This window comes from Oryzias latipes, chromosome 11 (assembly GCF_053564925.1).
Source record: "Oryzias latipes strain Hd-rR chromosome 11, Olatipes_Hd-rR_3.1".
In the NCBI taxonomy this organism is placed as follows: Eukaryota; Metazoa; Chordata; class Actinopteri; order Beloniformes; family Adrianichthyidae; genus Oryzias; species Oryzias latipes.
Window position 1 is genome coordinate 2,340,730 of NC_136247.1, and position 26,514 is coordinate 2,367,243.

The 26,514-nt window shown below is 43.4% G+C and overlaps 1 protein-coding gene and 20 non-coding genes across 22 annotated transcripts; 12 read left to right on the forward strand and 9 right to left on the reverse strand.

The window, feature by feature from the left end:
- The first annotated feature begins 4 nt into the window (after positions 1-4).
- On the forward strand, positions 5-5,257 carry LOC101175381 (uncharacterized). 2 transcript variants are annotated; one of them, XM_078955264.1, is made up of 6 exons: positions 5-809; positions 885-974; positions 1,078-2,212; positions 2,360-3,437; positions 3,530-3,593; positions 3,699-5,257. In XM_078955264.1, exons 1-6 carry the CDS (start codon positions 740-742, stop codon positions 4,766-4,768), a joined length of 3,507 nt encoding a protein of 1,168 aa, XP_078811390.1. In that variant the 5' UTR covers positions 5-739; the 3' UTR covers positions 4,769-5,257. The 2 variants fall into 2 exon arrangements, with proteins under 2 accessions (XP_078811390.1, XP_078811391.1); XM_078955265.1 differs by having other exon boundaries at positions 1,081-2,212.
- Positions 5,258-5,769: 512 nt separating this feature from the next.
- On the forward strand, positions 5,770-5,843 carry trnan-guu (transfer RNA asparagine (anticodon GUU)). The gene has a single exon. It is a non-coding gene; the product is annotated as a tRNA-Asn (tRNA).
- A 3,237-nt stretch (positions 5,844-9,080) lies between these two features.
- trnad-guc (transfer RNA aspartic acid (anticodon GUC)) lies at positions 9,081-9,152 on the reverse strand. Its single transcript has one exon. It is a non-coding gene; the product is annotated as a tRNA-Asp (tRNA).
- Positions 9,153-9,359: 207 nt separating this feature from the next.
- trnan-guu (transfer RNA asparagine (anticodon GUU)) lies at positions 9,360-9,433 on the forward strand. Its single transcript has one exon. It is a non-coding gene; the product is annotated as a tRNA-Asn (tRNA).
- Positions 9,434-10,875: 1,442 nt separating this feature from the next.
- On the reverse strand, positions 10,876-10,947 carry trnad-guc (transfer RNA aspartic acid (anticodon GUC)). Its single transcript has one exon. It is a non-coding gene; the product is annotated as a tRNA-Asp (tRNA).
- Positions 10,948-11,154: 207 nt separating this feature from the next.
- Positions 11,155-11,228, forward strand: trnan-guu (transfer RNA asparagine (anticodon GUU)). The gene has a single exon. It is a non-coding gene; the product is annotated as a tRNA-Asn (tRNA).
- A 1,442-nt stretch (positions 11,229-12,670) lies between these two features.
- Positions 12,671-12,742, reverse strand: trnad-guc (transfer RNA aspartic acid (anticodon GUC)). The gene has a single exon. It is a non-coding gene; the product is annotated as a tRNA-Asp (tRNA).
- A 207-nt stretch (positions 12,743-12,949) lies between these two features.
- Positions 12,950-13,023, forward strand: trnan-guu (transfer RNA asparagine (anticodon GUU)). Its single transcript has one exon. It is a non-coding gene; the product is annotated as a tRNA-Asn (tRNA).
- A 1,721-nt stretch (positions 13,024-14,744) lies between these two features.
- trnan-guu (transfer RNA asparagine (anticodon GUU)) lies at positions 14,745-14,818 on the forward strand. Its single transcript has one exon. It is a non-coding gene; the product is annotated as a tRNA-Asn (tRNA).
- A 1,721-nt stretch (positions 14,819-16,539) lies between these two features.
- trnan-guu (transfer RNA asparagine (anticodon GUU)) lies at positions 16,540-16,613 on the forward strand. Its single transcript has one exon. It is a non-coding gene; the product is annotated as a tRNA-Asn (tRNA).
- Positions 16,614-18,054: 1,441 nt separating this feature from the next.
- trnad-guc (transfer RNA aspartic acid (anticodon GUC)) lies at positions 18,055-18,126 on the reverse strand. Its single transcript has one exon. It is a non-coding gene; the product is annotated as a tRNA-Asp (tRNA).
- A 207-nt stretch (positions 18,127-18,333) lies between these two features.
- trnan-guu (transfer RNA asparagine (anticodon GUU)) lies at positions 18,334-18,407 on the forward strand. Its single transcript has one exon. It is a non-coding gene; the product is annotated as a tRNA-Asn (tRNA).
- A 1,442-nt stretch (positions 18,408-19,849) lies between these two features.
- Positions 19,850-19,921, reverse strand: trnad-guc (transfer RNA aspartic acid (anticodon GUC)). The gene has a single exon. It is a non-coding gene; the product is annotated as a tRNA-Asp (tRNA).
- A 207-nt stretch (positions 19,922-20,128) lies between these two features.
- Positions 20,129-20,202, forward strand: trnan-guu (transfer RNA asparagine (anticodon GUU)). The gene has a single exon. It is a non-coding gene; the product is annotated as a tRNA-Asn (tRNA).
- A 1,130-nt stretch (positions 20,203-21,332) lies between these two features.
- Positions 21,333-21,404, reverse strand: trnad-guc (transfer RNA aspartic acid (anticodon GUC)). The gene has a single exon. It is a non-coding gene; the product is annotated as a tRNA-Asp (tRNA).
- A 207-nt stretch (positions 21,405-21,611) lies between these two features.
- trnan-guu (transfer RNA asparagine (anticodon GUU)) lies at positions 21,612-21,685 on the forward strand. The gene has a single exon. It is a non-coding gene; the product is annotated as a tRNA-Asn (tRNA).
- Positions 21,686-22,815: 1,130 nt separating this feature from the next.
- Positions 22,816-22,887, reverse strand: trnad-guc (transfer RNA aspartic acid (anticodon GUC)). The gene has a single exon. It is a non-coding gene; the product is annotated as a tRNA-Asp (tRNA).
- Positions 22,888-23,094: 207 nt separating this feature from the next.
- trnan-guu (transfer RNA asparagine (anticodon GUU)) lies at positions 23,095-23,168 on the forward strand. Its single transcript has one exon. It is a non-coding gene; the product is annotated as a tRNA-Asn (tRNA).
- Positions 23,169-24,298: 1,130 nt separating this feature from the next.
- On the reverse strand, positions 24,299-24,370 carry trnad-guc (transfer RNA aspartic acid (anticodon GUC)). The gene has a single exon. It is a non-coding gene; the product is annotated as a tRNA-Asp (tRNA).
- A 207-nt stretch (positions 24,371-24,577) lies between these two features.
- On the forward strand, positions 24,578-24,651 carry trnan-guu (transfer RNA asparagine (anticodon GUU)). Its single transcript has one exon. It is a non-coding gene; the product is annotated as a tRNA-Asn (tRNA).
- A 1,442-nt stretch (positions 24,652-26,093) lies between these two features.
- Positions 26,094-26,165, reverse strand: trnad-guc (transfer RNA aspartic acid (anticodon GUC)). The gene has a single exon. It is a non-coding gene; the product is annotated as a tRNA-Asp (tRNA).
- Between the last annotated feature and the right edge of the window lie 349 nt (positions 26,166-26,514).

The following is a 26,514-nucleotide window of genomic DNA, read 5'->3' on the forward strand; positions in this document are numbered from 1 at the left end:
TCACTGAGTAAAGGTCTAGATCAGGGGTGGGCAATTCCAGGCCTCGAGGGCCGGTGTGTCTGCATGATTTCCAGATAGTCTTGCCCTACTCATGGCTGATTACCTGGTTCAGGTGTGTCCAGCCAATAATCTTGCCCTACTCATGGCTGATTACCTGGTTCAGGTGTGTCCAGCCAATTAGAACATGCCAGAGCAGGGTATGCTGGAAAACATGCAGGAATGCGGCCCTCAGTGCCCACCTCTGGTCTAGATGCTGCTGCTGCCACTGCCACCGCCGCCGCTGGTACCTGATGGTTCTGTCGTAAACCAGGATCACCTTTTCTTTTCTTCTGTTTGCTGGTTGGCCACGTTCAGGCCTGTTCTAATGCAGGTGTTTTGTGTGACTGCTTTTATGATGCTGAAGGTATTCATTGTTCGTCGTCGAGGGTAAGTACAGACTTATGTTATTTGCATGGGTTTGGTTATAGGTTTGGTATGAAAATGATTGAAGGAAACCAGTCTTAAAAAGCAGAATTACAACAAAAGTACATGTCTTAACACATCAGAGTAAAGTGGTTACACATGGATTATTACATCATAATGGAACCTTTCCTGGTCAATCAAAAGATAAAAAAATGAAACTAATAGTTAATTTATTGATTTTCATACCACACCTGTTCTATTGAGCATGTTTTCTTGCATGGTTTTGAGTGTTTTGCACAATTACTAACAAAGAACTCTAAATACCTGGGCATTACTGATGGATATTTCTGTTGATCTGAATCCAGACCATCCTGAGAAGTCCAGCTGTCCTGCTGCCACACATGCAGGTGAGTTTTGGGGATCATTTGTCAGCTTTACTCTGCTGCAGCTTCCTGTCTGTTTCTGACTGTCTTTTTCACCAGTTACTTCAGCTCCAGTGAAGACTCCTCTGCCAGTACCACCACAGTTGCTCGCTTTGGAACTGCCTCAAAGTGTCCAGGATAAAACCTACAGTCAGTGCATTAACTTTGACAAAAATGCAAAGTACTGTATTCATTTGGACTTTGAGATAATATTTTATTCAACAACAACTCAAGGTATTTTTTTTTTTTGCAGCAGTCGTTGGAAGACCCTCAGCTCAGTCTGCAGCTCCTCCTCCTGCTCACTTTCAGCCAACGCCTGCTGCTTCACCACTTCCATCTTATGACCAGGATGTTAGCAGCTGGAACTGCTCTCCCCAGCAGAGGATCTGGATGAAAACAGAGATGGAAGCCTTAGGACTGTGGCCTGGGTCTCCACCTGTAAGACATGCCATGAATATGATCTCCTTGTGGCGTAACCCACCTCAGCCGGAACTCATTGACTCAATTTATGAGCTACCATCCCCAAAGTACTTTCACCTCCATCCTTTTTTTATCTGGAAACCAGACCATGCAATAATGGAAAGAGTGCGTAACAACTACCCCCTCCCGTGTCTGCATGGCTGCCCAAAACCCCTCGTGGTCTCCTCTGGAACAGGTCGGCCCCGTGTCATAATTGGCACAAGTGGTCAGTACTACATACTTGCTTCTCGGCTGACCTGTAAAGTCTGCAAGAAGCACTGGTTTGCAGACAAACCTTCATGGATGGACATGCTGCCTCGTCGTTTTCAGGAGATTTTTCCAGCCTTCCTGACCCACAAAAAGGCAGTATGCAAGACTGTGATGGATGAGCTGCGGCGTACAGCAAAGTCTCCAGGTGATATGGCCAATCAGCTAAATGAAGCTCTTCACCTAAGATACGAGCGTGCACACTTGGCTTATCTGGGAACAGTGAAGAATGTTCTGGATGGAGAGAGCGGACTATATGGCCAGCAGACAATCACGGGGGCAATGAGGAAAATATCTACACCAGATCCTTTTGGTGGGTATACAGACATAGATGGCTGGTGTGGGGTAACAGTGACTTCACACTACCTGGTGGACTGCCTCATACAAGAGTACCATAGGGAGGAGGGCACGCTCAATCTGCTCCTTCAAGGCACTTTTGGTGAGGTCTTGAGGGCTGACCACACCCGAAAGGTGGCACGGAAGGTTGTCCTGGCATCAGGCACAATGTCATCTTATGCAGTTATGAATGAAAACTGGATGATTTTGTCCTGGGTGATGCTGCAGTCAGAAAGCGACAAGTCTCTGGAGCCAATGTACGACGGGCTGTCCCGGCGTTACATTTCTGCAGCGCTGCCAAAAGCAAAGTACCAGTGGGTTGACAGGTGAGACAAAACTTTGTTCATTTTACTTCTAATTTAATGGTTTCAACAGTAAAAACGTGAAAAACATAAGTAAATATTGTTTTAAAAACAATCCCTTTATTTGCACAATAAACAATTAAAAGGTGCTTTACCTGTGTGCATGGACAGGGATTGCTGCTCTCCATTCAGGATCCCAAACTCCCAGCCTCAGGAGCATCTTCTCTGGGATTCCTGGAAGACCACAGAGGCTATAGTGGGTGAAGCAACATCTGGAGACTTCACCAATAGATGTGCATCCCGTACCAAATACAACAGAGAAATAAGCATCAAGCTGGACTTGTTTCACTGCATGCGGCGGTTCACCAGGGAGTGCATCTCAGAGCATCATCCACTTCACAGCTCCTTCTGCAAGTTCCTTTCGGCAGCTTTTTGTGTGGTGGACCAAACCGATCTTCAGAGGCTGAAGGAGGCCTACACCTTCTGTGGGATCCAGCCAGCTAACCCCACAAAGCAGCACATCAGGGAGCACTGCCGCACCAAGATCCCAGAACCCAGAGAGCTGCTGGTGCGGGTGGAGAGTGTTCTGAAGAGGTTCTTTTTGGAATCGGATCCAGATGGCATACCGCTGTTTAAGGCAACAATGCTGAAAGTGTGGAGGATTCAGCGCGTTCACATCCTCAGGGGCTGTCTGAGCGACCCGGAGGTGGGAGACGGGATCCTCTACAGACACGGTGGCACGTTACAGCTGAACCACATCAAGGGGGAAGCGGCAGCGGTACCGATCTGGATCCCGGTGCGAGGAACATCCCAGCAGGAGGGATTTCATTTCCACCAGTCCAAATGGGTGACAGGAAATCAGGTCTCGACAGAACTTTTCCAGGCCCAAGGCATGACTGGAGTAGCTCGGTGGAACTTCCAGCGCCTTGTGAGCCTGAAGCAACCTGGTCTGAAGCTTCCTTCAGTTTTTAATCCAGCTCTGATTGTACAGCTGAACAAACTGTCAAAGGAAGTGACAGGACAAGCTAAGTACCCTGCCTTAGTCTTGTCACAGGCCGACACTGGGGAAAGGTTTGGACTGCAGTATGTGGAGCCTGGCTGCCGTCCGGTTCCTCTTCACTGGGACAAACACAAGTCTCAGAGAGACCCGGTTGTTGAGGAAGAAGAGCGTTTGTCTCCAGAACCACCTCCTTCCAATGAAACAGTCATCGACCTGCCTGAAGAACATGGAGAAGAACACTCTGCTCATGTAAGTTTGTTGTAACAAACATCCTCACTCTATTACAATAAAACTGCAGCTACATAACAAGTTTAAACTAACTGAATGGTCCAATGTTTCAGGATAATGTCTTAGGTGTGGTTGCTGATGAATCACTAGCAATGACCCAAGCCCCTGAAGTGAAAGGTAATTTAGTTCAAATTTTCAGCCTTTTTTAATTTATTTGTGCATTGCATTCAAGGAAAGAGAAGTGAGAAGGGGTTAACTTTTCTCTTTTTTCCTCTCCATCAGATGTCTCAACGACACCACCACCACTGCCTTTTGCTGCCTCTCCACGCGCAGCTCGCACTGGTCCTATCAAAGCAGGGGGTCTGCTTTTTGTCCTGGACCATTCTCGTTGGACTAATCCAATGAGAGATGCCATTGATGTCCTTCTGGCAAAGCACCATGGACAAAAGGACTTTCTGAGCAAGGTAGACGCAGAGTATGCCGCCCTTGTTCAAACTGCCTCCAGGAATCCCAACAGCCTCCTCCACCCCACCACTAAACAGCACATCTCCCGCTACGTGAAGCACATGGCGAAGATGATTAACAGAAGTTCGTCTATGAACACTAGTCCCGAAAAACTTTTGGAAACCCAGCAGCTGTGGCATAAACTCACTGAAGGCAGTGAAACTGTCACTGTGCCAGTTGTGACTCTCCCTCCTGCTCCAGTGAACCCCCCCAGCTCTAAACCAGATGAAGCTCCTTTAACGAAGACTGACGTTGAAAAAATGGTGAAGGAGATTGTAGGTCTGCAGCAACAACAGCAGAAACCTGAAAAAAAAATGACAAGGAACTGTCTTGCTTGTGGGCAGCCAAAGTCTCGTTACCTTGGTGATGGATCTTCTGTTCATTTCTTTTATCAGTCTGGGGATGTGAGATACTTCTACTGCTCCAAAAAAGTACACCAGATGTATGCAGCAGAAGGCCTTACAAACCCCAGGATGCCATTTGCAGACTTTGCTGCCACGCCATTTTTTGAGAGAGAGTTAAAGGCTGCAAAGCAGAGGTCTGCACAATGCAGAAAGGTTTTGGAGGACCGACAGAAAAGAAAGGCAAGGGAGCAGCATCCCAGTGGGCGTCTGTGCAGGTTCTGCCACAAACCACTGAAACAAGGTCCAGAGAGTCCACACATACACACCGGGTTCCCTGGTGTTGTGGGGAAGTATGTTTACTGTCCTGCCAGAGTCTTGTCCCTCCACCGGGCAAATGGGATGACTCAAGAAATGACCTGGGAGGAGTTCTCTCAGTCTCCTTTTTATGAGGCTGAAAAGATGAGGTGGGCTGCTGGCCGGCAAGCAGAAGAGGGAAAGAGATAGCTTTTATGTCTGTTCTATTTGTTATCAAAAGATGTTGCTGTTTTGACCACTTTTGTCTCATTTTACCTCAGCTTGTCATATTGGATGAGAAATAAGTGTAAAACGTCAAAATCTCTGCTAAACCTGTCTATATGTTTGCCTGTATTAAGTTCTCTTCTGATAACACACTGATTATGATAGAACTCGTGATGTTATCTATCAATGTGAAAATATTTGTAATTTAGTTTGTGAAATCTATTTTGTGAATACAATTTTCTTACATATTTATTATTAGTGTTTAGTTTTGATAGAAAAAGCAAACATATTTACTACTTCCTCAATTCATTTTACACCTTTAAAATACTTGTATTAAAGTTTTGCCTGTTTAAACCCTTCTGCCCTTCAATTGTAAATCCATGGTTGAACATTTTGGTACATTTTGTGTTAAATACTGTGTTTTATTTATTTTCATGTTGATTTCTTAATAAAACATGGTTGAAATTGAAATGAGCAACAGATCATGACTGTTATTTGGAACAAGGAGAGACAGAAGTAGAAAACAATAATTATGAAATGTCATATTCAGTTTAACAAAAACATTTATTATACCACAACTTCTGACTGACATCACTCTAACCGGGGTTCGAACTCGGGACCAAAGGATTTCATCAGCTTGGACAGCGCTACACAAGCCACAGTTTGATTGGCTGACTATGCTGCAGTAGCTGCAATTTGATTGGCTGTTCCGTGTTACAGGTATATACGGCTGGCCCCCGCGTGACAGGCGGAGATACTGTCCACTAGACTAACGAGGAACTGACACATTTGAACAAACATGTCGAAGATGGGTCACAGACGAGCTGGGATGCACACTTTGTTTCCTCAATGGATGAATTGGCATGAAAAACCAATTCAAATGCAATCTCTCACAAACAGACTTTTTAGTCCATTTCAAATAAGAAATGACATGTCATCATTTACCAACAAGCACTATAATCAGAATGGTATTTTCCACACATGTTGTCTCTGTGGCGCAATAGGCTAGCGCGTTCGGCTGTTAACCAAAAGGTTGGTGGTTCAAGCCCACCCAGAGGCGTTGATTACTCCTGTCCTTCCTTCAATGCTAGTCTCATGTTTACTTCTATCTGGTTAGCTAATTTACTCAGTACTTTCATCCCTCAGCTCATGTAACTTTCTTAACTTCATATTCAAATCCAAATATTTCCCCAGACTCATGAAAATGCAAGAGTGGACACAAAGAGTGGGTGGGACAAGTGCTTTGGAACTTCAAAAGTACACAAAGCACAGGCCTCTTCTGTGCTGCTGCAACACACAGCCTGTTAATTTGGATGGACGCTCAAGCTTTCCCTAGGGCTGTAGGCTGAAGAACGTCCTGGCGCTGCCAACAGACATAGTTCCACTACATTGCAACTACTGAGTATCTTGGTTACTCCACAAGCAAAACACCTCAGTAGACGCCCTGCTTGACAATTCAGTTCAAAAAGAAAGGGCCTTTTTCTCAATTCAATCTTTGCCTTCTGAGCAAGCAAGCACTTGTTAGTTTCACACTTTCCAAAGCTGGTCCTGGAAGATGTCAGGATGGACGAGGAGTCCGACGCACTGCGCTATAGTTGCAGTCTCGTACTGGCACCTGTTTGAATGCAACTTCTGACATTCAGCCAGCAGTCATGCTTATGCTCAGCTGTCCTCAACAATGTAACAGTGCATTATATTTACTGTCAAGCAACATCACCAACAAACTTGGTTGATGTCAAGTCATTCAGACAAAACGGACCTGTTTCTCTTTGGAGACTGTTGTCGGATGTGCTGGAAATGACGGAAAGACTGATCAATCCTTTCTGATTGCCTTTATCAGAAAACTCTTTCTGAGGTTCTGTGTGGTTTGTTTTGTATTTGTTTATAAGAACTTCAATTATATGGAATTTTCAGTTTTAAAGTGAATGGAAAAGGACAAGATGGGATTTCCTGGCGGTGAGAATTGATCTCATCACCAAGGAAACAACTTCTTAGGTCTTTGTCAGACAAGTTACAAATTGTATTTGTCCTTATTCCGGGAGGATTAAGGGCTACCTGGCTGTCATTGGATGCTATTGAAAGAGGTGTCAAGTCATTGCATTAGAACAATCGGTCTGACGACTTAGCTGTAATGCACAGTGGGCATCTTGTTGAACTTACCAAAACCTAACCTTAATTGTGAGAAAACAATGTCATGTCCTTCTTTGAAAGCTGTCTTTGAAAAGAAGCAGAAATGTGACAAGTGCCATATAGGACAGAAGCACTAAAGCTTTAGATGTGGACAAATGTTGTGAAACAGACAGTGCATTTAGAATAAATATTTGAGTCACAAAGAATTGTGGGGTTCATGAATTACCTGTTGATTCTTGCAAAGAAGGCGGCCATTTTTGTGACACCACAGTGAGTGTGTAGGAGTTGATAGAGGTTTCACCAGCAAATAAGGGTTGGTGCAAGATAATGTGTTTTCTAGGAGCCAGTTGAAGGCTGAACTAGAAAAGGGCTCTCCCCGTCAGAGAATCGAACCCTGGTCTTCCGCGTGACAGGCGGAGATACTGTCCACTATACTAACGAGGAACTGACACACTTGAACAAACATGTCGAAGATGGGTCACAGACGAGCTGGGATGCACACTTTGTTTCCTCAATGGATGAAGTGGCATGAAAAACCAATTCAAATGCAATCTCTCACAAACAGACTTTTTAGTCCATTTCAAATAAGAAATGACATGTCATCATTTACCAACAAGCACTATAATCAGAATGGTATTTTCCACACATGTTGTCTCTGTGGCGCAATAGGCTAGCGCGTTCGGCTGTTGACCAAAAGGTTGGTGGTTCAAGCCCACCCAGAGGTGTTGATCACTCCTGTCCTTCCTTCATTGCTAGTCTCATGTTTACTTCTATCTGGTTAGCTAATTTACTCAGTACTTTCATCCCTCAGCTCATGTAACTTTCTTAACTTCATATTCAAATCCAAATATTTCCCCAGACTCATGAAAATGCAAGAGTGGACACAAAGAGTGGGTGGGACAAGTGCTTTGGAACTTCAAAAGTACACAAAGCACAGGCCTCTTCTGTGCTGCTGCAACACACAGCCTGTTAATTTGGATGGACGCTCAAGCTTTCCCTAGGGCTGTAGGCTGAAGAACGTCCTGGCGCTGCCAACAGACATAGTTCCACTACATTGCAACTACTGAGTATCTTGGTTACTCCACAAGCAAAACACCTCAGTAGACGCCCTGCTTGACAATTCAGTTCAAAAAGAAAGGGCCTTTTTCTCAATTCAATCTTTGCCTTCTGAGCAAGCAAGCACTTGTTAGTTTCACACTTTCCAAAGCTGGTCCTGGAAGATGTCAGGATGGACGAGGAGTCCGACGCACTGCGCTATAGTTGCAGTCTCGTACTGGCACCTGTTTGAATGCAACTTCTGACATTCAGCCAGCAGTCATGCTTATGCTCAGCTGTCCTCAACAATGTAACAGTGCATTATATTTACTGTCAAGCAACATCACCAACAAACTCTGTTGATGTCAAGTCATTCAGACAAAACGGACCTGTTTCTCTTTGGAGACTGTTGTCGGATGTGCTGGAAATGACGGAAAGACTGATCAATCCTTTCTGATTGCCTTTATCAGAAAACTCTTTCTGAGGTTCTGTGTGGTTTGTTTTGTATTTGTTTATAAGAACTTCAATTATATGGAATTTTCAGTTTTAAAGTGAATGGAAAAGGACAAGATGGGATTTCCTGGCGGTGAGAATTGATCTCATCACCAAGGAAACAACTTCTTAGGTCTTTGTCAGACAAGTTACAAATTGTATTTGTCCTTATTCCGGGAGGATTAAGGGCTACCTGGCTGTCATTGGATGCTATTGAAAGAGGTGTCAAGTCATTGCATTAGAACAATCGGTCTGACGACTTAGCTGTAATGCACAGTGGGCATCTTGTTGAACTTACCAAAACCTAACCTTAATTGTGAGAAAACAATGTCATGTCCTTCTTTGAAAGCTGTCTTTGAAAAGAAGCAGAAATGTGACAAGTGCCATATAGGACAGAAGCACTAAAGCTTTAGATGTGGACAAATGTTGTGAAACAGACAGTGCATTTAGAATAAATATTTGAGTCACAAAGAATTGTGGGGTTCATGAATTACCTGTTGATTCTTGCAAAGAAGGCGGCCATTTTTGTGACACCACAGTGAGTGTGTAGGAGTTGATAGAGGTTTCACCAGCAAATAGGGGTTGGTGCAAGATAATGTGTTTTCTAGGAGCCAGTTGAAGGCTGAACTAGAAAAGGGCTCTCCCCGTCAGGGAATCGAACCCTGGTCTTCCGCGTGACAGGCGGAGATACTGTCCACTAGACTAACGAGGAACTGACACACTTGAACAAACATGTCGAACATGGGTCACAGACGAGCTGGGATGCACACTTTGTTTCCTCAATGGATGAAGTGGCATGAAAAACCAATTCAAATGCAATCTCTCACAAACAGACTTTTTAGTCCATTTCAAATAAGAAATGACATGTCATCATTTACCAACAAGCACCATAATCAGAATGGTATTTTCCACACATGTTGTCTCTGTGGCGCAATAGGCTAGCGCATTCGGCTGTTAACCGAAAGGTTGGTGGTTCAAGCCCACCCAGAGGCGTTGGTTACTCCTGTCCTTCCTTCAATCCTAGTCTCATGTTTACTTCTATCTGGTTAGCTAATTTACTCAGTACTTTCATCCCTCAGCTCATGTAACTTTCTTAACTTCATATTCAAATCCAAATATTTCCCCAGACTCATGAAAATGCAAGAGTGGACACAAAGAGTGGGTGGGACAAGTGCTTTGGAGCTTCAAAAGTACACAAAGCACAGGCCTCTTCTGTGCTGCTGCAACACACAGCCTGTTAATTTGGATGGACGCTCAAGCTTTCCCTAGGGCTGTAGGCTGAATAACGTCCTGGCTCTGCCAACAGACATAGTTCCACTACATTGCAACTACTGAGTATCTTGGTTACTCCACAAGCAAAACACCTCAGTAGACGCCCTGCTTGACAATTCAGTTCAAAAAGAAAGGGCCTTTTTCTCAATTCAATCTTTGCCTTCTGAGCAAGCAAGCACTTGTTAGTTTCACACTTTCCAAAGCTGGTCCTGGAAGATGTTAGGATGGACGAGTAGTCCGACGCACTGCGCTATAGTTGCAGTCTCGTACTGGCACGTGTTTGAATGCAACTTCTGACATTCAGCCAGCAGTCATGCTTATGCTCAGCTGTCCTCAACAATGTAACAGTGCATTATAATTACTGTCAAGCAACATCACCAACAAACTTGGTTGATGTCAAGTCATTCAGACAAAACGGACCTGTTTCTCTTTGGAGACTGTTGTCGGATGTGCTGGAAATGACGGAAAGACTGATCAATCCTTTCTGATTGCCTTTATCAGAAAACTCTTTCTGAGGTTCTGTGTGGTTTGTTTTGTATTTGTTTATAAGAACTTAAATTATATGAAATTTTCAGTTTTAAAGTGAATGGAAAAGGACAAGATGGGATTTCCTGGCGGTGAGAATTGATCTCATCACCAAGGAAACAACTTCTTAGGTCTTTGTCAGACAAGTTACAAATTGTATTTGTCCTTATTCCGGGAGGATTAAGGGCTACCTGGCTGTCATTGGATGCTATTGAAAGAGGTGTCAAGTCATTGCATTAGAACGATCGGTCTGACGACTTAGCTGTAATGCACAGTGAGCATCTTGTTGAACTTACCAAAACCTAACCTTAATTGTGAGAAAACAATGTCATGTCCTTCTTTGAAAGCTGTCTTTGAAAAGAAGCAGAAATGTGACAAGTGCCATATAGGACAGAAGCACTAAAGCTTTAGATGTGGACAAATGTTGTGAAACAGACAGTGCATTTAGAATAAATATTTGAGTCACAAAGAATTGTGGGGTTCATGAATTACCTGTGGATTCTTGCAAAGAAGGCGGCCATTTTTGTGACACCACAGTGAGTGTGTAGGAGTTGATAGAGGTTTCACCAGCAAATAGGGGTTGGTGCAAGATAATGTGTTTTCTAGGAGCCAGTTGAAGGCTGAACTAGAAAAGGGCTCTCCCCGTCAGGGAATCGAACCCTGGTCTTCCGCGTGACAGGCGGAGATACTGTCCACTAGACTAACGAGGAACTGACACACTTGAACAAACATGTCGAAGATGGGTCACAGACGAGCTGGGATGCACACTTTGTTTCCTCAATGGATGAAGTGGCATGAAAAACCAATTCAAATGCAATCTCTCACAAACAGACTTTTTAGTCCATTTCAAATAAGAAATGACATGTCGTCATTTACCAACAAGCACTATAATCAGAATGGTATTTTCCACACATGTTGTCTCTGTGGCGCAATAGGCTAGCGCGTTCGGCTGTTAACCGAAAGGTTGGTGGTTCAAGCCCACCCAGAGGCGTTGATTACTCCTGTCCTTCCTTCAATGCTAGTCTCATGTTTACTTCTATCTGGTTAGCTAATTTACTCAGTACTTTCATCCCTCAGCTCATGTAAATTTCTTAACTTCATATTCAAATCCAAATATTTCCCCAGACTCATGAAAATGCAAGAGTGGACACAAAGAGTGGGTGGGACAAGTGCTTTGGAACTTCAAAAGTACACAAAGCACAGGCCTCTTCTGTGCTGCTGCAACACACAGCCTGTTAATTTGGATGGACGCTCAAGCTTTCCCTAGGGCTGTAGGCTGAAGAACGTCCTGGCGCTGCCAACAGACATAGTTCCACTACATTGCAACTACTGAGTATCTTGGTTACTCCACAAGCAAAACACCTCAGTAGACGCCCTGCTTGACAATTCAGTTCAAAAAGAAAGGGCCTTTTTCTCAATTCAATCTTTGCCTTCTGAGCAAGCAAGCACTTGTTAGTTTCACACTTTCCAAAGCTGGTCCTGGAAGATGTCAGGATGGACGAGGAGTCCGACGCACTGCGCTATAGTTGCAGTCTCGTACTGGCACCTGTTTGAATGCAACTTCTGACATTCAGCCAGCAGTCATGCTTATGCTCAGCTGTCCTCAACAATGTAACAGTGCATTATATTTACTGTCAAGCAACATCACCAACAAACTTGGTTGATGTCAAGTCATTCAGACAAAACGGACCTGTTTCTCTTTGGAGACTGTTGTCGGATGTGCTGGAAATGACGGAAAGACTGATCAATGCTTTCTGATTGCCTTTATCAGAAAACTCTTTCTGAGGTTCTGTGTGGTTTGTTTTGTATTTGTTTATAAGAACTTCAATTATATGGAATTTTCAGTTTTAAAGTGAATGGAAAAGGACAAGATGGGATTTCCTGGCGGTGAGAATTGATCTCATCACCAAGGAAACAACTTCTTAGGTCTTTGTCAGACAAGTTACAAATTGTATTTGTCCATATTCCGGGAGGATAAAGGGCTACCTGGCTGTCATTGGATGCTATTGAAAGAGGTGTCAAGTCATTGCATTACAACAATCGGTCTGACGACTTAGCTGTAATGCACAGTGGGCATCTTGTTGAACTTACCAAAACCTAACCTTAATTGTGAGAAAACAATGTCATGTCCTTCTTTGAAAGCTGTCTTTGAAAAGAAGCAGAAATGTGACAAGTGCCATATAGGACAGAAGCACTAAAGCTTTAGATGTGGACAAATGTTGTGAAACAGACAGTGCATTTAGAATAAATATTTGAGTCGCAAAGAATTGTGGGGTTCATGAATTACCTGTGGATTCTTGCAAAGAAGGCGGCCATTTTTGTGACACCACAGTGAGTGTGTAGGAGTTGATAGAGGTTTCACCAGCAAATAGGGGTTGGTGCAAGATAATGTGTTTTCTAGGAGCCAGTTGAAGGCTGAACTAGAAAAGGGCTCTCCCCGTCAGGGAATCGAACCCTGGTCTTCCGCGTGACAGGCGGAGATACTGTCCACTATACTAACGAGGAACTGACACACTTGAACAAACATGTCGAAGATGGGTCACAGACGAGCTGGGATGCACACTTTGTTTCCTCAATGGATGAAGTGGCATGAAAAACCAATTCAAATGCAATCTCTCACAAACAGACTTTTTAGTCCATTTCAAATAAGAAATGACATGTCGTCATTTACCAACAAGCACTATAATCAGAATGGTATTTTCCACACATGTTGTCTCTGTGGCGCAATAGGCTAGCGCGTTCGGCTGTTAACCGAAAGGTTGGTGGTTCAAGCCCACCCAGAGGCGTTGATTACTCCTGTCCTTCCTTCAATGCTAGTCTCATGTTTACTTCTATCTGGTTAGCTAATTTACTCAGTACTTTCATCCCTCAGCTCATGTAAATTTCTTAACTTCATATTCAAATCCAAATATTTCCCCAGACTCATGAAAATGCAAGAGTGGACACAAAGAGTGGGTGGGACAAGTGCTTTGGAACTTCAAAAGTACACAAAGCACAGGCCTCTTCTGTGCTGCTGCAACACACAGCCTGTTAATTTGGATGGACGCTCAAGCTTTCCCTAGGGCTGTAGGCTGAAGAACGTCCTGGCGCTGCCAACAGACATAGTTCCACTACATTGCAACTACTGAGTATCTTGGTTACTCCACAAGCAAAACACCTCAGTAGACGCCCTGCTTGACAATTCAGTTCAAAAAGAAAGGGCCTTTTTCTCAATTCAATCTTTGCCTTCTGAGCAAGCAAGCACTTGTTGGTTTCACACTTTCCAAAGCTGGTCCTGGAAGATGTCAGGATGGACGAGGAGTCCGACGCACTGCGCTATAGTTGCAGTCTCGTACTGGCACGTGTTTGAATGCAACTTCTGACATTCAGCCAGCAGTCATGCTTATGCTCAGCTGTCCTCAACAATGTAACAGTGCATTATATTTACTGTCAAGCAACATCACCAACAAACTTGGTTGATGTCAAGTCATTCAGACAAAACGGACCTGTTTCTCTTTGGAGACTGTTGTCGGATGTGCTGGAAATGACGGAAAGACTGATCAATCCTTTCTGATTGCCTTTATCAGAAAACTCTTTCTGAGGTTCTGTGTGGTTTGTTTTGTATTTGTTTATAAGAACTTCAATTATATGGAATTTTCAGTTTTAAAGTGAATGGAAAAGGACAAGATGGGATTTCCTGGCGGTGAGAATTGATCTCATCACCAAGGAAACAACTTCTTAGGTCTTTGTCAGACAAGTTACAAATTGTATTTGTCCTTATTCCGGGAGGATTAAGGGCTACCTGGCTGTCATTGGATGCTATTGAAAGAGGTGTCAAGTCATTGCATTAGAACAATCGGTCTGACGACTTAGCTGTAATGCACAGTGGGCATCTTGTTGAACTTACCAAAACCTAACCTTAATTGTGAGAAAACAATGTCATGTCCTTCTTTGAAAGCTGTCTTTGAGAAGAAGCAGAAATGTGACAAGTGCCATATAGGACAGAAGCACTAAAGCTTTAGATGTGGACAAATGTTGTGAAACAGACAGTGCATTTAGAATAAATATTTGAGTCACAAAGAATTGTGGGGTTCATGAATTACCTGTTGATTCTTGCAAAGAAGGCGGCCATTTTTGTGACACCACAGTGAGTGTGTAGGAGTTGATAGAGGTTTCACCAGCAAATAGGGGTTGGTGCAAGATAATGTGTTTTCTAGGAGCCAGTTGAAGGCTGAACTAGAAAAGGGCTCTCCCCGTCAGGGAATCGAACCCTGGTCTTCCGCGTGACAGGCGGAGATACTGTCCACTAAACTAACGAGGAACTGACACACTTGAACAAACATGTCGAAGATGGGTCACAGACGAGCTGGGATGCACACTTTGTTTCCTCAATGGATGAAGTGGCATGAAAAACCAATTCAAATGCAATCTCTCACAAACAGACTTTTTAGTCCATTTCAAATAAGAAATGACATGTCATCATTTACCAACAAGCACTATAATCAGAATGGTATTTTCCACACATGTTGTCTCTGTGGCGCAATAGGCTAGCGCGTTCGGCTGTTAACCGAAAGGTTGGTGGTTCAAGCCCACCCAGAGGCGTTGATTACTCCTGTCCTTCCTTCAATGCTAGTCTCATGTTTACTGCTTTCTGGTTAGCTAATTTACTCAGTACTTTCATCCCTCAGCTCATGTAACTTTCTTAACTTCATATTCAAATCCAAATATTTCCCCAGACTCATGAAAATGCAAGAGTGGACAAAAAGAGTGGGTGGGACAAGTGCTTTGGAACTTCAAAAGTACACAAAGCACAGGCCTCTTCTGTGCTGCTGCAACACACAGCCGGTTAATTTGGATGGACGCTCAAGCTTTCCCTAGGGCTGTAGGCTGAAGAACGTCCTGGCGCTGCCAACAGACATAGTTCCACTACATTGCAACTACTGAGTATCTTGGTTACTCCACAAGCAAAACACCTCAGTAGACGCCCTGCTTGACAATTCAGTTCAAAAAGAAAGGGCCTTTTTCTCAATTCAATCTTTGCCTTCTGAGCAAGCAAGCACTTGTTAGTTTCACACTTTCCAAAGCTGGTCCTGGAAGATGTCAGGATGGACGAGGAGTCCGACGCACTGCGCTATAGTTGCAGTCTCGTACTGGCACGTGTTTGAATGCAACTTCTGACATTCAGCCAGCAGTCATGCTTATGCTCAGCTGTCCTCAACAATGTAACAGTGCATTATATTTACTGTCAAGCAACATCACCAACAAACTTGGTTGATGTCAAGTCATTCAGACAAAACGGACCTGTTTCTCTTTGGAGACTGTTGTCGGATGTGCTGGAAATGACGGAAAGACTGATCAATGCTTTCTGATTGCCTTTATCAGAAAACTCTTTCTGAGGTTCTGTGTGGTTTGTTTTGTATTTGTTTATAAGAACTTCAATTATATGGAATTTTCATTTTTAAAGTGAATGGAAAAGGACAAGATGGGATTTCCTGGCGGTGAGAATTGATCTCATCACCAAGGAAACAACTTCTTAGGTCTTTGTCAGACAAGTTACAAATTGTATTTGTCCTTATTCCGGGAGGATTAAGGGCTACCTGGCTGTCATTGGATGCTATTGAAAGAGGTGTCAAGTCATTGCATTAGAACAATCGGTCTGACGACTTAGCTGTAATGCACAGTGGGCATCTTGTTGAACTTACCAAAACCTAACCTTAATTGTGAGAAAACAATGTCATGTCCTTCTTTGAAAGCTGTCTTTGAGAAGAAGCAGAAATGTGACAAGTGCCATATAGGACAGAAGCACTAAAGCTTTAGATGTGGACAAATGTTGTGAAACAGACAGTGCATTTAGAATAAATATTTGAGTCGCAAAGAATTGTGGGGTTCATGAATTACCTGTTGATTCTTGCAAAGAAGGCGGCCATTTTTGTGACACCACAGTGAGTGTGTAGGAGTTGATAGAGGTTTCACCAGCAAATAGGGGTTGGTGCAAGATAATGTGTTTTCTAGGAGCCAGTTGAAGGCTGAACTAGAAAAGGGCTCTCCCCGTCAGGGAATCAAACCCTGGTCTTCCGCGTGACAGGCGGAGATACTGTCCACTATACTAACGAGGAACTGACACACTTGAACAAACATGTCGAATATGGGTCACAGACGAGCTGGGATGCACACTTTGTTTCCTCAATGGATGAAGTGGCATGAAAAACCAATTCAAATGCAATCTCTCACAAACAGACTTTTTAGTCCATTTCAAATAAGAAATGACATGTCATCATTTACCAACAAGCACTATAATCAGAATGGTATTTTCCACACATGTTGTCTCTGTGGCGCAATAGGCTAGCGCGTTTGGCTGTTAACCAAAAGGTTGGTGGTTCAAGCCCACCCAGAGGCGTTGATTACTCCTGTCCTTCCTTCAATGCTAGTCTCATGTTTACTTCTATCTGGTTAGCTAATTTACTCAGTACTTTCATCCCTCAGCTCATGTAACTTTCTTAACTTCATATTCAAATCCAAATATTTCCCCAGACTCATGAAAATGCAAGAGTGGACACAAAGAGTGGGTGGGACAAGTGCTTTGGAGCTTCAAAAGTACACAAAGCACAGGCCTCTTCTGTGCTGCTGCAACACACAGCCTGTTAATTTGGATGGACGCTCAAGCTTTCCCTAGGGCTGTAGGCTGAAGAACGTCCTGGCGCTGCCAACAGACATAGTTCCACTACATTGCAACTACTGAGTATCTTGGTTACTCCACAAGCAAAACACCTCAGTAGACGCCCTGCTTGACAATTCAGTTCAAAAAGAAAGGGCCTTTTTCTCAATTCAATCTTTGCCTTCTGAGCAAGCAAGCACTTGTTAGTTTCACACTTTCCAAAGCTGGTCCTGGAAGATGTCAGGATGGACGAGGAGTCCGACGCACTGCGCTATAGTTGCAGTCTCGTACTGGCACGTGTTTGAATGCAACTTCTGACATTCAGCCAGCAGTCATGCTTATGCTCAGCTGTCCTCAACAATGTAACAGTGCATTATATTTACTGTCAAGCAACATCACCAACAAACTTGGTTGATGTCAAGTCATTCAGACAAAACGGACCTGTTTCTCTTTGGAGACTGTTGTCGGATGTGCTGGAAATGACGGAAAGACTGATCAATCCTTTCTGATTGCCTTTATCAGAAAACTCTTTCTGAGGTTCTGTGTGGTTTGTTTTGTATTTGTTTATAAGAACTTCAATTATATGGAATTTTCAGTTTTAAAGTGAATGGAAAAGGACAAGATGGGATTTCCTGGCGGTGAGAATTGATCTCATCACCAAGGAAACAACTTCTTAGGTCTTTGTCAGACAAGTTACAAATTGTATTTGTCCTTATTCCGGGAGGATTAAGGGCTACCTGGCTGTCATTGGATGCTATTGAAAGAGGTGTCAAGTCATTGCATTAGAACAATCGGTCTGACGACTTAGCTGTAATGCACAGTGGGCATCTTGTTGAACTTACCAAAACCTAACCTTAATTGTGAGAAAACAATGTCATGTCCTTCTTTGAAAGCTGTCTTTGAAAAGAAGCAGAAATGTGACAAGTGCCATATAGGACAGAAGCACTAAAGCTTTAGATGTGGACAAATGTTGTGAAACAGACAGTGCATTTAGAATAAATATTTGAGTCACAAAGAATTGTGGGGTTCATGAATTACCTGTTGATTCTTGCAAAGAAGGCGGCCATTTTTGTGACACCACAGTGAGTGTGTAGGAGTTGATAGAGGTTTCACCAGCAAATAGGGGTTGGTGCAAGATAATGTGTTTTCTAGGAGCCAGTTGAAGGCTGAACTAAAAAGGGCTCTCCCCGTCAGGGAATCGAACCCTGGTCTTCCGCGTGACAGGCGGAGATACTGTCCACTATACTAACGAGGAACTGACACACTTGAACAAACATGTCGAAGACGGGTCACAGACGAGCTGGGATGCACACTTTGTTTCCTCAATGGATGAAGTGGCATGAAAAACCAATTCAAATGCAATCTCTCACAAACAGACTTTTTAGTCCATTTCAAATAAGAAATGACATGTCATCATTTACCAACAAGCACTATAATCAGAATGGTATTTTCCACACATGTTGTCTCTGTGGCGCAATAGGCTAGCGCGTTCGGCTGTTAACCGAAAGGTTGGTGGTTCAAGCCCACCCAGAGGCGTTGTTTACTCCTGTCCTTCCTTCAATGCTAGTCTCATGTTTACTTCTATCTGGTTAGCTAATTTACTCAGTACTTTCATCCCTCAGCTCATGTGACTTTCTTAACTTCATATTCAAATCCAAATATTTCCCCAGACTCATGAAAATGCAAGAGTGGACACAAAGAGTGGGTGGGACAAGTGCTTTGGAGCTTCAAAAGTACACAAAGCACAGGCCTCTTCTGTGCTGCTGCAACACACAGCCTGTTAATTTGGATGGACGCTCAAGCTTTCCCTAGGGCTGTAGGCTGAAGAACGTCCTGGCGCTGCCAACAGACATAGTTCCACTACATTGCAACTACTGAGTATCTTGGTTACTCCACAAGCAAAACACCTCAGTAGACGCCCTGCTTGACAATTCAGTTCAAAAAGAAAGGGCCTTTTTCTCAATTCAATCTTTGCCTTCTGAGCAAGCAAGCACTTGTTGGTTTCACACTTTCCAAAGCTGGTCCTGGAAGATGTCAGGATGGACGAGGAGTCCGACGCACTGCGCTATAGTTGCAGTCTCGTACTGGCACGTGTTTGAATGCAACTTCTGACATTCAGCCAGCAGTCATGCTTATGCTCAGCTGTCCTCAACAATGTAACAGTGCATTATATTTACTGTCAAGCAACATCACCAACAAACTTGGTTGATGTCAAGTCATTCAGACAAAACGGACCTGTTTCTCTTTGGAGACTGTTGTCGGATGTGCTGGAAATGACGGAAAGACTGATCAATCCTTTCTGATTGCCTTTATCAGAAAACTCTTTCTGAGGTTCTGTGTGGTTTGTTTTGTATTTGTTTATAAGAACTTCAATTACATGGAATTTTCAGTTTTAAAGTGAATGGAAAAGGACAAGATGGGATTTCCTGGCGGTGAGAATTGATCTCATCACCAAGGAAACAACTTCTTAGGTCTTTGTCAGACAAGTTACAAATTGTATTTGTCCTTATTCCGGGAGGATTAAGGGCTACCTGGCTGTCATTGGATGCTATTGAAAGAAGTGTCAAGTCATTGCATTAGAACAATCGGTCTGACGACTTAGCTGTAATGCACAGTGGGCATCTTGATGAACTTACCAAAACCTAACCTTAATTGTGAGAAAACAATGTCATGTCCTTCTTTGAAAGCTGTCTTTGAAAAGAAGCAGAAATGTGACAAGTGCCATATAGGACAGAAGCACTAAAGCTTTAGATGTGGACAAATGTTGTGAAACAGACAGTGCATTTAGAATAAATATTTGAGTCGCAAAGAATTGTGGGGTTCATGAATTACCTGTTGATTCTTGCAAAGAAGGCGGCCATTTTTGTGACACCACAGTGAGTGTGTAGGAGTTGATAGAGGTTTCACCAGCAAATAGGGGTTGGTGCAAGATAATGTGTTTTCTAGGAGCCAGTTGAAGGCTGAACTAGAAAAGGGCTCTCCCCGTCAGGGAATCGAACCCTGGTCTTCCGCGTGACAGGCGGAGATACTGTCCACTATACTAACGAGGAACTGACACACTTGAACAAACATGTCGAAGATGGGTCACAGACGAGCTGGGATGCACACTTTGTTTCCTCAATGGATGAAGTGGCATGAAAAACCAATTCAAATGCAATCTCTCACAAACAGACTTTTTAGTCCATTTCAAATAAGAAATGACATGTCATCATTTACCAACAAGCACTATAATCAGAATGGTATTTTCCACACATGTTGTCTCTGTGGCGCAATAGGCTAGCGCGTTCGGCTGTTAACCAAAAGGTTGGTGGTTCAAGCCCACCCAGAGGCGTTGATTACTCCTGTCTTTCCTTCAATGCTAGTCTCATGTTTACTTCTATCTGGTTAGCTAATTTACTCAGTACTTTCATCCCTCAGCTCATGTAACTTTCTTAACTTCATATTCAAATCCAAATATTTCCCCAGACTCATGAAAATGCAAGAGTGGACACAAAGAGTGGGTGGGACAAGTGCTTTGGAACTTCAAAAGTACACAAAGCACAGGCCTCTTCTGTGCTGCTGCAACACACAGCCTGTTAATTTGGATGGACGCTCAAGCTTTCCCTAGGGCTGTAGGCTGAAGAACGTCCTGGCGCTGCCAACAGACATAGTTCCACTACATTGCAACTGCTGAGTATCTTGGTTACTCCACAAGCAAAACACCTCAGTAGACGCCCTGCTTGACAATTCAGTTCAAAAAGAAAGGGCCTTTTTCTCAATTCAATCTTTGCCTTCTGAGCAAGCAAGCACTTGTTAGTTTCACACTTTCCAAAGCTGGTCCTGGAAGATGTCAGGATGGACGAGGAGTCCGACGCACTGCGCTATAGTTGCAGTCTCGTACTGGCACGTGTTTGAATGCAACTTCTGACATTCAGCCAGCAGTCATGCTTATGCTCAGCTGTCCTCAACAATGTAACAGTGCATTATATTTACTGTCAAGCAACATCACCAACAAACTTGGTTGATGTCAAGTCATTCAGACAAAACGGACCTGTTTCTCTTTGGAGACTGTTGTCGGATGTGCTGGAAATGACGGAAAGACTGATCGATCCTTTCTGATTGCCTTTATCAGAAAACTCAGAAAACCTAACCTTAATTGTGAGAAAACAATGTCATGTCCTTCTTTGAAAGCTGTCTTTGAAAAGAAGCAGAAATGTGACAAGTGCCATATAGGACAGAAGCACTAAAGCTTTAGATGTGGACAAATGTTGTGAAACAGACAGTGCATTTAGAATAAATATTTGAGTCACAAAGAATTGTGGGGTTCATGAATTACCTGTTGATTCTTGCAAAGAAGGCGGCCATTTTTGTGACACCACAGTGAGTGTGTAGGAGTTGATAGAGGTTTCACCAGCAAATAGGGGTTGGTGCAAGATAATGTGTTTTCTAGGAGCCAGTTGAAGGCTGAACTAGAAAAGGGCTCTCCCCGTCAGGGAATCGAACCCTGGTCTTCCGCGTGACAGGCGGAGATACTGTCCACTATACTAACGAGGAACTGACACACTTGAACAAACATGTCGAAGATGGGTCACAGACGAGCTGGGATGCACACTTTGTTTCCTCAATGGATGAAGTGGCATGAAAAACCAATTCAAATGCAATCTCTCACAAACAGACTTTTTAGTCCATTTCAAATAAGAAATGACATGTCATCATTTACCAACAAGCACTATAATCAGAATGGTATTTTCCACACATGTTGTCTCTGTGGCGCAATAGGCTAGCGCGTTCGGCTGTTAACCGAAAGGTTGGTGGTTCAAGCCCACCCAGAGGCTTTGATTACTCCTGTCCTTCCTTCAATGCTAGTCTCATGTTTACTTCTATCTGGTTAGCTAATTTACTCAGTACTTTCATCCCTCAGCTCATGTAACTTTCTTAACTTCATATTCAAATCCAAATATTTCCCCAGACTCATGAAAATGCAAGAGTGGACACAAAGAGTGGGTGGGACAAGTGCTTTGGAACTTCAAAAGTACACAAAGCACAGTCCTCTTCTGTGCTGCTGTAACACACAGCCTGTTAATTTGGATGGACGCTCAAGCTTTCCCTAGGGCTGTAGGCTGAAGAACGTCCTGGCGCTGCCAACAGACATAGTTCCACTACATTGCAACTACTGAGTATCTTGGTTACTCCACAAGCAAAACACCTCAGTAGACACCCTGCTTGACAATTCAGTTCAAAAAGAAAGGGCCTTTTTCTCAATTCAATCTTTGCCTTCTGAGCAAGCAAGCACTTGTTAGTTTCACACTTTCCAAAGCTGGTCCTGGAAGATGTCAGGATGGACGAGGAGTCCGACGCACTGCGCTATAGTTGCAGTCTCGTACTGGCACCTGTTTGAATGCAACTTCTGACATTCAGCCAGCAGTCATGCTTATGCTCAGCTGTCCTCAACAATGTAACAGTGCATTATATTTACTGTCAAGCAACATCACCAACAAACTTGGTTGATGTCAAGTCATTCAGACAAAACGGACCTGTTTCTCTTTGGAGACTGTTGTCGGATGTGCTGGAAATGACGGAAAGACTGATCGATCCTTTCTGATTGCCTTTATCAGAAAACTCAGAAAACCTAACCTTAATTGTGAGAAAACAATGTCATGTCCTTCTTTGAAAGCTGTCTTTGAAAAGAAGCAGAAATGTGACAAGTGCCATATAGGACAGAAGCACTAAAGCTTTAGATGTGGACAAATGTTGTGAAACAGACAGTGCATTTAGAATAAATATTTGAGTCACAAAGAATTGTGGGGTTCATGAATTACCTGTTGATTCTTGCAAAGAAGGCGGCCATTTTTGTGACACCACCGTGAGTGTGTAGGAGTTGATAGAGGTTTCACCAGCAAATAGGGGTTGGTGCAAGATAATGTGTTTTCTAGGAGCCAGTTGAAGGCTGAACTAGAAAAGGGCTCTCCCCGTCAGGGAATCGAACCCTGGGCTTCCGCGTGACAGGCGGAGATACTGTCCACTATACTAACGAGGAACTGACACACTTGAACAAACATGTCGAAGATGGGTCACAGCCGAGCTGGGATGCACACTTTGTTTCCTCAATGGGTGAAGTGGCATGAAAAACCAATTCAAATGCAATCTCTCACAAACAGACTTTTTAGTCCATTTCAAATAAGAAATGACATGTCATCATTTACCAACAAGCACTATAATCAGAATGGTATTTTCCACACATGTTGTCTCTGTGGCGCAATAGGCTAGCGCGTTCGGCTGTTAACCGAAAGGTTGGTGGTTCAAGCCCACCCAGAGGCTTTGATTACTCCTGTCCTTCCTTCAATGCTAGTCTCATGTTTACTTCTATCTGGTTAGCTAATTTACTCAGTACTTTCATCCCTCAGCTCATGTAACTTTCTTAACTTCATATTCAAATCCAAATATTTCCCCAGACTCATGAAAATGCAAGAGTGGACACAAAGAGTGGGTGGGACAAGTGCTTTGGAACTTCAAAAGTACACAAAGCACAGTCCTCTTCTGTGCTGCTGTAACACACAGCCTGTTAATTTGGATGGACGCTCAAGCTTTCCCTAGGGCTGTAGGCTGAAGAACGTCCTGGCGCTGCCAACAGACATAGTTCCACTACATTGCAACTACTGAGTATCTTGGTTACTCCACAAGCAAAACACCTCAGTAGACACCCTGCTTGACAATTCAGTTCAAAAAGAAAGGGCCTTTTTCTCAATTCAATCTTTGCCTTCTGAGCAAGCAAGCACTTGTTAGTTTCACACTTTCCAAAGCTGGTCCTGGAAGATGTCAGGATGGACGAGGAGTCCGACGCACTGCGCTATAGTTGCAGTCTCGTACTGGCACCTGTTTGAATGCAACTTCTGACATTCAGCCAGCAGTCATGCTTATGCTCAGCTGTCCTCAACAATGTAACAGTGCATTATATTTACTGTCAAGCAACATCACCAACAAACTTGGTTGATGTCAAGTCATTCAGACAAAACGGACCTGTTTCTCTTTGGAGACTGTTGTCGGATGTGCTGGAAATGACGGAAAGACTGATCGATCCTTTCTGATTGCCTTTATCAGAAAACTCAGAAAACCTAACCTTAATTGTGAGAAAACAATGTCATGTCCTTCTTTGAAAGCTGTCTTTGAAAAGAAGCAGAAATGTGACAAGTGCCATATAGGACAGAAGCACTAAAGCTTTAGATGTGGACAAATGTTGTGAAACAGACAGTGCATTTAGAATAAATATTTGAGTCACAAAGAATTGTGGGGTTCATGAATTACCTGTTGATTCTTGCAAAGAAGGCGGCCATTTTTGTGACACCACCGTGAGTGTGTAGGAGTTGATAGAGGTTTCACCAGCAAATAGGGGTTGGTGCAAGATAATGTGTTTTCTAGGAGCCAGTTGAAGGCTGAACTAGAAAAGGGCTCTCCCCGTCAGGGAATCGAACCCTGGTCTTCCGCGTGACAGGCGGAGATACTGTCCACTATACTAACGAGGAACTGACACACTTGAACAAACATGTCGAAGATGGGTCACAGCCGAGCTGGGATGCACACTTTGTTTCCTCAATGGGTGAAGTGGCATGAAAAACCAATTCAAATGCAATCTCTCACAAACAGACTTTTTAGTCCATTTCAAATAAGAAATGACATGTCATCATTTACCAACAAGCACTATAATCAGAATGGTATTTTCCACACATGTTGTCTCTGTGGCGCAATAGGCTAGCGCGTTCGGCTGTTAACCGAAAGGTTGGTGGTTCAAGCCCACCCAGAGGCTTTGATTACTCCTGTCCTTCCTTCAATGCTAGTCTCATGTTTACTTCTATCTGGTTAGCTAATTTACTCAGTACTTTCATCCCTCAGCTCATGTAACTTTCTTAACTTCATATTCAAATCCAAATATTTCCCCAGACTCATGAAAATGCAAGAGTGGACACAAAGAGTGGGTGGGACAAGTGCTTTGGAACTTCAAAAGTACACAAAGCACAGTCCTCTTCTGTGCTGCTGCAACACACAGCCTGTTAATTTGGATGGACGCTCAAGCTTTCCCTAGGGCTGTAGGCTGAAGAACGTCCTGGCGCTGCCAACAGACATAGTTCCACTACATTGCAACTACTGAGTATCTTGGTTACTCCACAAGCAAAACACCTCAGTAGACGCCCTGCTTGACAATTCAGTTCAAAAAGAAAGGGCCTTTTTCTCAATTCAATCTTTGCCTTCTGAGCAAGCAAGCACTTGTTAGTTTCACACTTTCCAAAGCTGGTCCTGGAAGATGTCAGGATGGACGAGGAGTCCGACGCACTGCGCTATAGTTGCAGTCTCGTACTGGCACCTGTTTGAATGCAACTTCTGACATTCAGCCAGCAGTCATGCTTATGCTCAGCTGTCCTCAACAATGTAACAGTGCATTATATTTACTGTCAAGCAACATCACCAACAAACTTGGTTGATGTCAAGTCATTCAGACAAAACGGACCTGTTTCTCTTTGGAGACTGTTTTCGGATGTGCTGGAAATGACGGAAAGACTGATCAATGCTTTCTGATTGCCTTTATCAGAAAACTCTTTCTGAGGTTCTGTGTGGTTTGTTTTGTATTTGTTTATAAGAACTTCAATTATATGGAATTTTAAGTTTTAAAGTGAATGGAAAAGGACAAGATGGGATTTCCTGGCGGTGAGAATTGATCTCATCACCAAGGAAACAACTTCTTAGGTCTTTGTCAGACAAGTTACAAATTGTATTTGTCCATATTCCGGGAGGATAAAGGGCTACCTGGCTGTCATTGGATGCTATTGAAAGAGGTGTCAAGTCATTGCATTACAACAATCGGTCTGACGACTTAGCTGTAATGCACAGTGGGCATCTTGTTGAACTTACCAAAACCTAACCTTAATTGTGAGAAAACAATGTCATGTCCTTCTTTGAAAGCTGTCTTTGAAAAGAAGCAGAAATGTGACAAGTGCCATATAGGACAGAAGCACTAAAGCTTTAGATGTGGACAAATGTTGTGAAACAGACAGTGCATTTAGAATAAATATTTGAGTCACAAAGAATTGTGGGGTTCATGAATTACCTGTTGATTCTTGCAAAGAAGGCGGCCATTTTTGTGACACCACCGTGAGTGTGTAGGAGTTGATAGAGGTTTCACCAGCAAATAGGGGTTGGTGCAAGATAATGTGTTTTCTAGGAGCCAGTTGAAGGCTGAACTAGAAAAGGGCTCTCCCCGTCAGGGAATCGAACCCTGGTCTTCCGCGTGACAGGCGGAGATACTGTCCACTATACTAACGAGGAACTGACACACTTGAACAAACATGTCGAAGATGGGTCACAGACGAGCTGGGATGCACACTTTGTTTCCTCAATGGATGAAGTGGCATGAAAAACCAATTCAAATGCAATCTCTCACAAACAGACTTTTTAGTCCATTTCAAATAAGAAATGACATGTCATCATTTACCAACAAGCACTATAATCAGAATGGTATTTTCCACACATGTTGTCTCTGTGGCGCAATAGGCTAGCGCGTTCGGCTGTTAACCGAAAGGTTGGTGTTTCAAGCCCACCCAGAGGCGTTGATTACTCCTGTCCTTCCTTCAATGCTAGTCTCATGTTTACTTCTATCTGGTTAGCTAATTTACTC

Coding starts and splice junctions, on each gene's coding strand:
- LOC101175381 (XM_078955264.1), top strand. CDS start 740: ATGGATATTTCTGTTGATCTGAATCCAGACCATCCTGAGAAGTCCAGC. Junction 2,213..2,359: donor AAGTACCAGTGGGTTGACAG/GTGAGACAAAAC, acceptor GTGCATGGACAG/GGATTGCTGCTCTCCATTCA. Junction 3,438..3,529: donor GAGAAGAACACTCTGCTCAT/GTAAGTTTGTTG, acceptor CCAATGTTTCAG/GATAATGTCTTAGGTGTGGT.